Raw genomic sequence first — 12,194 nt, 5'->3', positions numbered from 1 at the left:
CAAGCTCTTATTTGATTCTTCCTGTTGTTATGATAAATTGCAATTGCTTCAATGACTATGGATTGTTGTTGGCTACTTCTCGGTAAGGTTTTTTGTTTCATACTTTGCTTTGTGAAGGAATTGTTACTTTCCCATAAGAATCTTTATGATGTATTGCTGTTCTATGTGTGATCATGATGCCCTCATATCTGTATTATGTTTTATCGACACCTTCCTCCCTAAACATATGGACATGTTTATGGATCTTGGTTTTCGCTTGAGGACAAGCGAGGTCTAAGCTTGGGGGAGTTGATACGTCCATTTTGCATCATGCTTTCATGTTGATATTTATCGCTTTATGGACTGTTATTATACTTTGTGGTACCATACTTATGCCCTTTCTCTCTTATTTTGCAAGGTTTATTTGAAGAGGGAGAATACCGGCAGTTGGAATTCTGGACTAGAAAAGGAGCAAGTTTGAGTCCTCTATTCTGCGCAACTCCAAATGCCCTGAAAATCAACGTGGAATTTTTTGGGAATATATAAAAAATACTAGGCGAAAGAAGTGCCAGAGGGGAGCTGCCAGGGGCCCACAAGCCTGGTGGCCGCGGCCTGCCCCCCTGGCCGCGGCTACAGGGCTTGTGGGCACCCTGGTGGCCCATTGGCCCCCCTCTTCTGCTATATGAAGGGTTTCGTCCGGAAAAAAATCAGGGCGGAGCTTTTTCGAGGAGGCGCCGCCACCACGAGGCGGAACTTGAGCAGAACCAATCTAGAGCTCCGGCAGGACACTCCTGCTGGGGAAACTTCCCTCCCGGAGGAGGAAATCGTCGCCATCGTCATCACCAACACTCCTCTCATCGGAGGGGACTCATCTCCATCAACATCTTCATCAGCACCATCTCATCTCCGAACCCTAGTTCATCACTTGTAAACAATCTCCGTCTCGCGACTCCGATTGGTACTTGTAAGGTTGCTAGTAGTGTTGATTACTCTTTGTAGTTGATGCTAGTTGGATTACTTGGTGGAAGAGTTTATGTTCAGATCCTTGATGCTACTCATTACACCTCTGATCATGATTATGATTATGCTTTCTGAGTAGTTATTTTTGTTCCTGAGGACATGGGATAAGTCATGCTAATAGTAGTCATGTGAATTTGGTATTCGTTCGGTATTTTGATATGCTGTATGTTGTTTTTCCTCTAGTGGTGTTATGTGAACGTCGACTACATAACACTTCACCATATTTCGGCCTAGAGGAAGGCATTGGGAAGTAGTAAGTAGATGATGGGTTTCTAGAGTGATAGAAGCTTAAACCCTAGTTTATGCGTTGCTTCGTAAGGGGCTGATTTGGATCCACTAGTTTAATGCTATGGTTAGACGTTGTCTTAATTCTTCTTTCGTAGTTGCGGATGCTTGCGAGAGGGGTTAATCATAAGTGGGATGCTTGTCCAAGTAAGGGCAGTACCCAAGCGCCGGTCCACCCACATATCAAACTATCAAAGTAGCGAACGCGAATCATATGAACATGATGAAACTAGCATGACAGAAATTCTCGTGTGTCCTCGGGAGCGTTTTCCCCCCTATAAGACTTTGTTCAGGCTTGTCCCTTGCTACAAAAGGGATTGGGCCACTTTTTTGCACCGTTTCTATCACTTGTTACTTGTTAATTTTCACCTGCTACGTTTCACCTCACTACACCATCACTTGTTACCGCTACTTTGAGTGCTTGCAGTTATTACCTTGCTGAAAACCGTTTATCAGAGCCTTCTGCTCCTCGTTGGGTTCGACACTCTTACTTATCGAAATGACTACGATTGATCCACTATACTTGTGGGTCATCAAGACTCTTTTCTGGTGTCGTTGCCGGGGAGTGAAGCGCCTCACGTAAGTGGAATTTGCTAAGGAAACATTTATATACTGTGCTGAAATTTATTGTCACTTGTCACTATGGAAACTGTTTCTTTGAGGAATTTGTTCGGGGTATCTTCACCACGAACGAAAGCACGAGGAGTTGCTCCTCAACCTAAGGTACCTACTGAAAATATCTTTTATGAAATTCCTTCGGGTATGCTTGAGAAACTGCTGGCTAATCCTTTTACAGGAGATGGATCATCACATCCAGACTTGCATCTAATCTATGTAGATGAAGTTTGTGGTTTATTTAAGCTTGCAGGTTTGCCCAAGGATGAGGTAAAGAATAAATTATTTCCTTTATCTTTGAAGGATAAGGCGTTGACATGGTATAGGCTATGTGATGATACTGGATCATGGGACTACAATCGGTTGAAATTGAAATTTCGTCAAAAGTTTTATCCTATGCATTTAGTACATCATGATCGGAATTATATTTATAACTTTTGGCCTCGTGACAGGGAAAGCATAGCTCAAGCTTGGGGGAGGCTTAAATCAATGCTATATTCATGGCCCAATCATGAGCTCTCGAGAGAAATTATCACTCAAAAGTTTTATGCTCGGCTTTCTCATGAAGATCGAACGCGAATCATATGAACATGATGAAACTAGCATGACAAAAATTCTCGTGTGTCCTCGGGAGCGTTTTCCCCCTATAAGACTTTGTTCAGGCTTGTCCCTTGCTACAAAAGGGATTGGGCCACTTTGCTGCACCGTTGCTATCACTTGTTACTTGTTACTTTTCACCTGCTACGTTTCACCTCACTACACCATCACTTGTTACCGCTACTTTCAGTGCTTGCAGTTATTACCTTGCTGAAAACCGTTTATGAGAGCCTTCTGCTCCTCGTTGGGTTCAACACTCTTACTTATCGAAAGGACTACGATTGATCCCCTATACTTGTGGGTCATCAGTGGTCCCGGTACAATACCGATAAACCCCGAAACTTTTCGGGGGACCGAAACTGGACTTCCCATATATAAATCTTTACCTCCGGACTATTCCAGAACTCCTCGTGACATCCAGGATCTCATCCGGGACTTCGAACAACCTTCTGTAACCACATATACGATTCCCATAACAACTCTAGCTTCACAGAACCTTCAGTGTGTAGACCCTACGGGTTCGGGAAACATGCAGACATGACCGAGACAACTCTCCGGCCAATAACCAGCAGTGGGGTATGGATATCCATGTTGGCTCCCACATGTTCCACGATGATCTCATCGGATGAACCACGATGTCGAGGATTCACTCAATCCCGTATGCAATTCCCTTTGTCTACCGGTATGACACTTGCCCGAGATTCGATCGTCGGTATCCCTATACCTTGTTCAATCTCGTTACCGGCAAGTCTCTTTACTCATTACGTAACACATCATCCTGTGGCTAACTCCTTAGTCACATTGAGCTCATTATGATGATGTATTACCGAGTGGGCCCAGAGATTCCTCTCTGTCACACGGAGCGACAAATCGCAGTCTCGATTCGTACCAACCCAACAGACACTTTCGGAGATACCTGTAGTGCACCTTTATAATCACCCAGTAACGTTGTGACGTTTGATACACCCAATGCACTCCTACGGTATCCGGGAATTGTACAATCTCATGGTCTAAGGAAATGATAATTGACATTATAAAAGCTCTAGCGGACGAACTACACGATCTTGTGCTATGCTTAGGATTGGGTCTTGTCCATCACATCATTCTCCTAATGATGTAATCCCGTTATCAATGACATCCAATGTCCATGATCAGGAAACAATGACCATCTATTGATCAACGAGCTAGCCAACTAGAGGCTCACTAGGGACATGTTGTGGTATATGTATTCACACATGTATTACGGTTTCCGGTTAATACAATTATAGTATGAACAATAGACAATTATCATGAACAAGGAAATATAATAATAACCAATTTATTATTGCCTCTCGGGCATATTTCCAACAGAGTTAGGACTGACAAGGGCTTCAAGGAGGTGCACTTGAACACCGGTGCGAAGTAGGTGTGCGAGTTCTGTGGGCATGACGTGTCCGCCACCCAGGTGTACAACCACCTGAGGAAGTGGAGAGGTCGATGGATCCAAGTGTCCAAGCTGAGAGACCTTAGCGGTGCCTCATGGGATGAGAACACTTACTCCATAGTTCTGGAGGCAAAGCACTACGCCGGCCATGTCTCGGTTAGCTCACATCCCTCTTCCTTTTCATAATGTCCACCATTGCCTACTCCTAATCGCAACTAAGAACACTTGTGTTTCATTCTTAGGACCACCCAAGGGACGCTGAGTTCCTCAACGCACCCATACAGAACTACAACCAGATGCAACACATCTTCTCCTTAGGGTTGGCAACTGGGAAGCATGCCATGGGATCGAGGGAGCCTCTTGGTTCTCCCATGCCAGACTTCCCTGCGACCCCGGACGTCGAGGTCATTGATGGCCCTGACAAGCACTTCGAGAAGCCCTTCGACAAGCCCTTTGACCCCGTCCATGATTGGAAGAGGAAGAGAGGAGGCCTAATGGAGGAGGAGATAAATGTCTTTTGCAGCATGACTGAGGCGGTGAAGGAGGTGGCAACATCCTTCAGGGAGGGCAAGCCCCTCGACGTCCACCCTGACATGTATGGCGCTGTCATGACCCAGGGTGGCTTCAGCGACGAGGCTCTCATGGCAGCTCTCAGCCACCTTCTTGACAACAAGGCCCAGGGTGTTGGGTTCGTTGCCATGGCAGACGCTTATAGGGTGCTATGGCTGAGGAGCTGGCTGGGCAAGCACTACTACTAGAGTAGTGCTGCCTGTGAGCGTGCATGATCCCCGAGGGCGATGGCAATGGCGGTGGCGACGACGACGATGATGACGATGACGACGTACATTTTGTGTAGCTGGGGCTGGAAAACTATTTGATGGTCTGTATATTTTGGTGAGGTGGTATATACTAACCCCTCACGATGATGGTGAACTTGTGGTGGTAGGACGACACCCTTTTTTGGATGTGTTGGTAGGATAACATCATGGTAGTGATAGGTAGAACTTGCTATGCGCATGATCATGCATGCTTTACTTCTTCTCTTCTACTTGTGTGCTCCATTATCTGCTGCTTCAACTCTTGCTCTTGTGCATTGCTAGGGCAGGTGGTATGTCGTGTTCATCTGTAAGGCTCCAGGGGTTTACAGCTCATGGGAAGAAGTCAGTGCATAAATGACATCGTATAGCAACAACAACTATAGAGGGTTCAAGACTAGGCAGGCAGCAAAACAAGCTTACTGCGACCGGGTGCGAAAGCACGGAGGCAACAGTGTTGACAGTGGCAAGGTTCGAGGTGTCAAAGTGAAAGGTGCTACGGCGGATCGTCAGTTGGGGCTGAAGCTGAAGAACTTCATCATCTTCGCCCAGTTCATCGTCATTGTTGTGTTGTGGCGTTGGTGTGCTAGGTGTGCTCAATGTGGGTAAGCTCACCAAGTAGGGTACAAGGTAAGCACACTATGTATTCCGTATGCACCAGACGCCGTGTTTATGTGTTGTTTGGGCCAATGCAGGCAACCAAACAAAATGCACTTGTGTATCACCTAATGCAGGGACCCTAGATGCAGGCAACCAAACAACTTGAGATGGCACATTTATGGCTGTTTTTTTAACCAAACTGCTTTGAGATGTGTATGCAATGCAATTATTGTTCATTAATAAAACCAAACACACCCATATATGCACTGAGGAACCAAAGGGTCTCAAGGATTTGGTTGCCATAATAGGAAAGTGTAAGATCGGCGGAGCGAATATGGTATGCCCTCCTCCACCTCGAAGAAGAGGCGGCGACGCCAAGAGTGAAAGTGAGAAAAAGAGAGGAGATGGAGCGTGTGCGCGTGCTGCTCCTTCCTTCATAAGCAACGCCAAGACACACAGGAGGAGAGAGAGAGAGAAAGAGAGGCGAGCGGAGCATTTTATAGGCGGGGGGGAGAGAGAGGGGGGAGGCCCCCGGCGTCGAGGACGGCGATGGGGGACTCCGGCGGCTCCGTGGTGTCGGTCGACGTCGAGCGCATCTCCTTCGGCGGCAAGGTCAGTCCGCCCTCCCCCCTGTTTCTTGGAAATCTGTGCTGTGCGGGCTCATCTTTTCCTCTGGCTGGGCTCGGCTCGTTCCTCGCCGCGGTTTGGCCGCTGCTGCATTGTGTTTGGGCGCGCTCGTGCGGACATGGATGGATTGGGACGATTTATTCAGAGGGGATTTGTTGGATTTTGTGGCGTTGTATCGCGTCGCTGTTTCGCCAAAACCAGCTCTTGATTTTGCGCCCGATTTCTGATTCTACTCGGGCTGTCGAGTCCAACCAAACCAAAGCAGGGTTCTTCTCGAATTGTTGAGTCCGGCAGGAGGAGACGTTGCCCTCCGTCTTGGCGTCTGTCTCCTTGCTCAGTCGGAGGATTCCCCACCAATAAAGCAGCCACCTCCCTATTGTATTTGTGGCATACTGTTTCGCCACCTGCGATTCCATTCTGCATGCTACGTTCCATCGTCTGCTGAAGCGATTGCCATAGTTAGCTACACGAGATGGTGAATCTTTCGCGGCATCCTCTGCTGGCCTTTTCGTTGTCATCGTCTGCCTACGTATGCCCCCTGCAACCTACGGCTATGGCCTGGTCACATACTTAATTTATTCAAGTAATTCAGCTCGCCGGAATCGCCGACGTTTGCCTGTTGGCACAATTTCAGCACAAAAAGATTCTCTTGCATGTTGCTTGGGTGTCCTAATCACCACTCTTCTTCTTGGCACTTCTTTGCGCAGTCGTCCAGTTCTTTATTCGACTGATTGTGCTTTCTCGGTCCTTATATGACCATAAATTTCTACCACTGAGCATATTGGGCTGTGCAAATTCTTTTTTTTCTACCTATGTGGCTATGTGTAGGGTGCACTTAATTGGTAGCTGCAACCTCTTACCACTTCCTCTAAAGAAGTTGTACTTTTGTTTGGTTGTTGGTTTGTTGTTCTCAAGCCAAGCCATCTGGCCTGTGGAATCTTCATGCAGTTTGGACGACGTTCTTTGTTTGGCCGTGGACTAGTGTTTGGTTGAAATATCGAGGAGAGTGCAGTTTACAAGTCGCTTTCACGCCATTTTCTGCGATTTTTATTACGATGCTTGTGCCGTGGCTGTCAATTCAAATCAGTCCTCTGTACAATACCTAGGCCATAATCATTAAGAAGAACTTTAATTTGTGGTTGTCTTGGACTGTTATTTTCTTGACAAGTGTATATTTTTGGCTATTTGCGTGTGATTATGGCTTTTGCTCTGTAGACTAGTACCTTGCTTTGTCCTACAACAAATGCTTAGGGATCATTGCTTTAGCACACTCATCATAATGGAACTATTCATGTCCTTTTCCTTTTTTAGCATCTTTTCAGCTTTTAGTAAAATATAGAGAAAACAAAGATACTTCAATCATGAAGTCATCACCTTTGCGTCATTTTAGAGAAATTATTTCCTTCAAGCGTCAGGGGAGGACTTCTACCTTTTCCTCACCTCTAAGAAATCTTGTGATAATAATTACTTTAATGCCTGTCTTGACCAAATTTAAAGGACCATTTCTCTTTGTATGGGTGTCTTTCAGTCCAAATCAAGCTGGTTTAGTGTGGGCACAGATAGTGCATGACACCTAAGTTGTCAAGCGGTATTTGAATGGATTTACTGATGAATTAAACAAAAAATGACTTACTGATAGATATTTTCTGTATAAGCCTAAGACAAATACATGGTGCTTTGCGCACTACTCTCAAGGGGTATCTTGATGCTACCAGGGCAGGATATACATTCAGCTCAGGATTTAGACATATTGTTGGTTTCTGTAGTGATTGGCCCTGAAGTACCATCTGGATTCCATGCTTATCTATATTGGACAGATGGAGACTACCTGGCACATCTATTTTGTATTTTAGTTTGGATAGGGTCTTCATGATGGTGCTTCACATTAAGATCACTGTTTGTTTCTTCTGGTTTGTCACTAAGTTTTAGCTGATGGTTCATCAGTCATCACTTTGTCATACTGAAGTTGTGGTTGGTCAAATACGAGCCTTGTGTTGTTTAGTCCCATGTCTTCTGGATGCACGCCTGTTGCTGTGGAATAGTTATTTTATTTTGTTTTATGGTATGCAGTGCATTGTGCAGAATTACTTCTATTTTTTGTTAGATCTTTCCCCCTCAAATTTGTTTGTTTGTTTTTAACACTGTCTCATTCCTCTTGTTTCTTCAGGAACATCATATACAAACAAATCATGGATCTGTATCTGTTGCAGTGTATGGTGATCATGACAAGCCTGCTCTTGTTACTTATCCAGATGTTGCTTTAAATCGTAAGTACAACACGCTAGTTTAAAGTGCACAAGCTTTCTTGAAATTATTCCGGTAATCTGAAATTCAAGAGCTAAACTCTATGTTATTGCTGGTCAGATATGTCTTGTTTCCAAGGATTACTCTTCTGCCCTGAAGCTGCTTCACTACTGCTTCACAATTTTTGCATTTACCATATCAGCCCCCCAGGACATGAGGTCAGTAATTTGTAACTACTAAGCCTTGCATTTGCCATTAAAATGATTTATCGCATAATTTGTAGTTTTTATATTTTCTCATTACTACTTTTCTTGTATCCTATTGTGTGAATCATGTAGTTGGGAGCTACTCCAATTTCACTGAATACACCTCTACCATCTGTTGATGACTTGGCGGATCAGGTCGCGGATGTTCTTGATTTCTTTGGGTAATCTTCTATCGAATACTTTTAAAATTTATAACCAGCTCAAACGGTTTTGCCAATATTTTGTGGATTAACTTTTGTTTTCTTGTCAAATTTGGGCTTTCCAGATTAGGTTCTGTTATGTGCTTAGGTGCCACGGCGGGTGCTTACATTCTTACTCTCTTTGCAGTAGGTGTTTCTTTCAAACATGTGTTCTATGTATTGCTTATTTATGAGGACTTCTTTTATTGAGCCACATACTCTTCTGCAGGCAAAGTATAGGGAGCGTGTATTAGGTCTCATACTTGTTTCGCCCCTATGTAAAGCTCCTACTTGGACTGCGTGGTTTTATAGTAAGGTAACTTTGCTCTATATGACATACTGGGTCTCAAATTTGATATTTCCTTACAAAATAGGACTACTGAACTAGTGATAATTTTGCATTCTTAGGTGGAGTCGAATCTGTTGTATTACTATGGGATGTGTGGGTTGATCAAGGAAAGCTTACTGCAGCGGTTCTTCAGCAAGGTAACTACGTCTGGTTTAATTTACTCCACATGACATTTCCTTTGGTTTTCTTAAAAACATATCCTTAACTTATATCCTTGAATCCTTAGGAAGTAAGGGGATGCTCTGAGTTACCTGAATCAGATATAGTGCAGGCTTGTAGAAGTGTAAGTACCGCATACTGTTCTCTTCCTCTATTAATTATATTCTATTTTTTCCTTTTGAGCTATCAAGTCTTGACTTTTGTTCTTTGGCATGTTGTAGTTGCTAGATCAGCGGCAGAGCATGAACGTATGGCGATTTGTACAGACAATGAACGGGTAAGTGCACATTGCATGTTTATTTATTCCGGTAACTCTAGTGTCAGATTAGTTCATACTGAGCTGAAACAAATCTGGGATGATCTCCAGGAGATATGATTTGAGGGAAGAGCTGAAGCAGCTTCAGTGTAGAACCCTTATTTTTGTTGGCGAGAATTCTCAGTTCCATGCCGAGGCCGTTCATATGACAGCAAAGCTTGATAGGAGATATTGTGCTCTAGTTGAGGTAAAAATATATACCTATCAGCATACTTACCTTTAACAGTTAAAGGTTTAAGTTATGTTGACATGTGCAAATCTGTTCCAGGTGCAAGCATGCGGGTCACTCGTGACGGAGGAGCAACCTCATGCAATGCTTATACCCATGGAGTACTTCTTCATGGGGTACGGCCTCTACAAGCCAAGCCAGCTCGAGTGCAGCCCGCGCAGCCCCCTCAGCCCATTTTGTATATCGCCGGAGCTCCTTTCGCCCGAGAGCATGGGAGTAAAGCTAAAGCCGATCAAGACACGAGCGCGGCTTGAAGTGTAGACCAAGTGAATAAGAACGGCATAGGTGTTCTGCCATTTAGGGTAAAATTTTAGGCTAACATGTGGATCGACGATATATTTGTGTTAATACTGTTATGTAGATAAGAAATGGTAGGTTGGGTAGGTTGGTGGTTCTATTCCATTCCATTTCATTGATCTTTAGCCTGTAAATTGTTATACTTACTAAATTGTTGATTAAAGCAAAAAGGGAAATAATAGGGAAAGGTCAAGTGTTCCTAATCATTAGATAGTTAGATTGGATGTGCACATTGCTGTCTCTCCTTTCACCTTTGCCTTTAGAGAATCTTCTTGTGAACTGGACGTGTAAACTCTTAAATTCCCAGGCATCATTTGTATATTTCTTTCTTATTACTAGTGCTGCAGGGTTGTTTTCTATTTTTACATAAACTAGCTGATACCCTGCGCGTTGCTGCGGGAATCGGTTGCAATATATTTCACATTGTTGCAGTAAGTTATTGCTTTAATTTGCTTGCGATGAAAATAATGCGTTGCTAATATAGTAGCAAAATGGATAGCTCATTGTTGTAGAAAGCAGCAGACAGAAGGAATCATAATGTGCAAAATGAATATGCCACTGTTGCCTAGTTCTCACACATCGGTTTGCAACTGCAAGTACAAATATGATATCAGAAAGAGCTACTACAGTATATATTCCATAGTGAAAGCCATCTGGAGGCTAGTATGATGGAACAAATTTGTGTTGGTGTCAATCCAGTCCTCTGAACTTACATTTGTTGGAGCCAAAAAAGAAAGTACAGACTTAGTGACAAATATTTAGCAAATGCATCACTACCTAGACATGAATTTGTAAATAAATATGTAAAATATAGAAACCACCATTAACATCATACAAATTTGGTTAACTAGACGATATATATTACCCACCCCATTAAGAAAGTGCAGTAGTCTATGTTTGTTAGTGATTCCTGTGTACGAACAACCGAATATCACCATAAGCATTCATATTCATATGATCAAATAAAAGGAAACCAATGCTATGCTCCAACCCCATTAAGGACAGTATAACCGCACCTAATCTCTGCCCTCTCAGCACACTTGCAATTTTAGCCGTTAGATCCTGAGTTTGAAGTATTTCTAGTCGTCAGATTACTGTTTATCCCTGCCCTCTCAGCACACTTGCAATTTTAGCCGTTAGATCCTGAGTTTGAAGTATTTCTGGTCGTCAGATTACTGTTTACCGCTAACTGGGCCGCCTGTCCTAAGGGCTGCTACTCCAGGAGCCGTTTCGGTGGTCTCTGATTAATTGGGCCAGTTTCGCGTACACGTATTGAATCCCATGAAGCCCATGAGCATCTCCTCTCTCTCGGGCTGTTCCTTCATCTATCTCTCCCAACCTCTCCTCTTCTCTGGCCTGGCTGTACATTTCCCTCACCCTAGTGCGCCGTCGCCCCCAGCCACTACCGGCGCGAACATCAACCCACAACTCAATCTCTCGATCTTGAGCCTGTTCGCCCCATCCCACCACCTTACCCCTCGTACACTCATTTCTGTCGACCTAAACATAGGGAGTCCAAGGATTCATCCCAACCCACCCCTCTCCTCAATCAGCGATGGCCTGGTTTGATTTACTTCACTTCAAAAACCTATATGTGAGTGTGACAGCCCGAGACCGACGTTTCAGAAGATTCCCCTTTTCTTTCCGTTTTTGTCGTGTGTCTATTTTCTTTTGTCGCATCATCATCGCATCATGCGCATCATCTGCATTGCATCGGCATCTCCGTTGCCGCCAGTTTTTCAAAACTTGCATCCGTTGTTAGTTGCCGGTTCTCGTCGTTGTTCGTTCTGAGCTCGTTCACACACGCACGCGTCCGCGACATCGTCGAAACCCTGTTTTAAAAGTGTGCGTAAAACTTTCTCTGATTGGGTTGGAATTTGTCGTGCGGTGCTATTTTAATATAGGTAGGCCGCCTGTCAAGTTTCGTCGCGATCGGAGTCCGTCTGGTACCCGAACGGTCGACCGTAGCGGTACCGTATTCGGTCTATCGTTGGACGTTTGTCGGTGTTTTAAAAACACGTTGTCAGGCCGCGCCTTTTCCCTCTCATCCTGACTTAGCCCCATCTACACAGCCCATCAGTGCCACCTAGCCACTTCCTCCGTTCATGGTCATCGGATCGCGATCGGACGGACGAGGTCCACCCCTCCAGAGACCAACCCTGTATAAGTAACACCCCCTAGAGAGACCCCTCTC

At 44.5% G+C, this 12,194-nt stretch overlaps 1 protein-coding gene across 1 annotated transcript; it reads left to right on the top strand.

Moving 5' to 3' along the window:
* Positions 1-5,645: 5,645 nt before the first annotated feature.
* On the top strand, positions 5,646-10,187 carry LOC123404200 (protein NDL1-like). Its single transcript, XM_045098116.1, has 11 exons — positions 5,646-5,946; positions 8,129-8,228; positions 8,326-8,423; positions 8,544-8,632; positions 8,737-8,797; positions 8,880-8,966; positions 9,059-9,136; positions 9,226-9,282; positions 9,380-9,435; positions 9,526-9,661; positions 9,743-10,187. Exons 1-11 carry the CDS (start codon positions 5,884-5,886, stop codon positions 9,962-9,964), a joined length of 1,047 nt encoding a protein of 348 aa, XP_044954051.1. The 5' UTR covers positions 5,646-5,883; the 3' UTR covers positions 9,965-10,187.
* Positions 10,188-12,194: the final 2,007 nt, after the last annotated feature.

The sequence above is a fragment of the Hordeum vulgare genome, chromosome 6H, assembly GCF_904849725.1.
Source record: "Hordeum vulgare subsp. vulgare chromosome 6H, MorexV3_pseudomolecules_assembly, whole genome shotgun sequence".
In the NCBI taxonomy this organism is placed as follows: domain Eukaryota; kingdom Viridiplantae; phylum Streptophyta; class Magnoliopsida; order Poales; family Poaceae; genus Hordeum; species Hordeum vulgare.
Note: the sequence above shows the minus strand (reverse complement) of the source record. Positions and strands in the feature narration are given on the sequence as shown.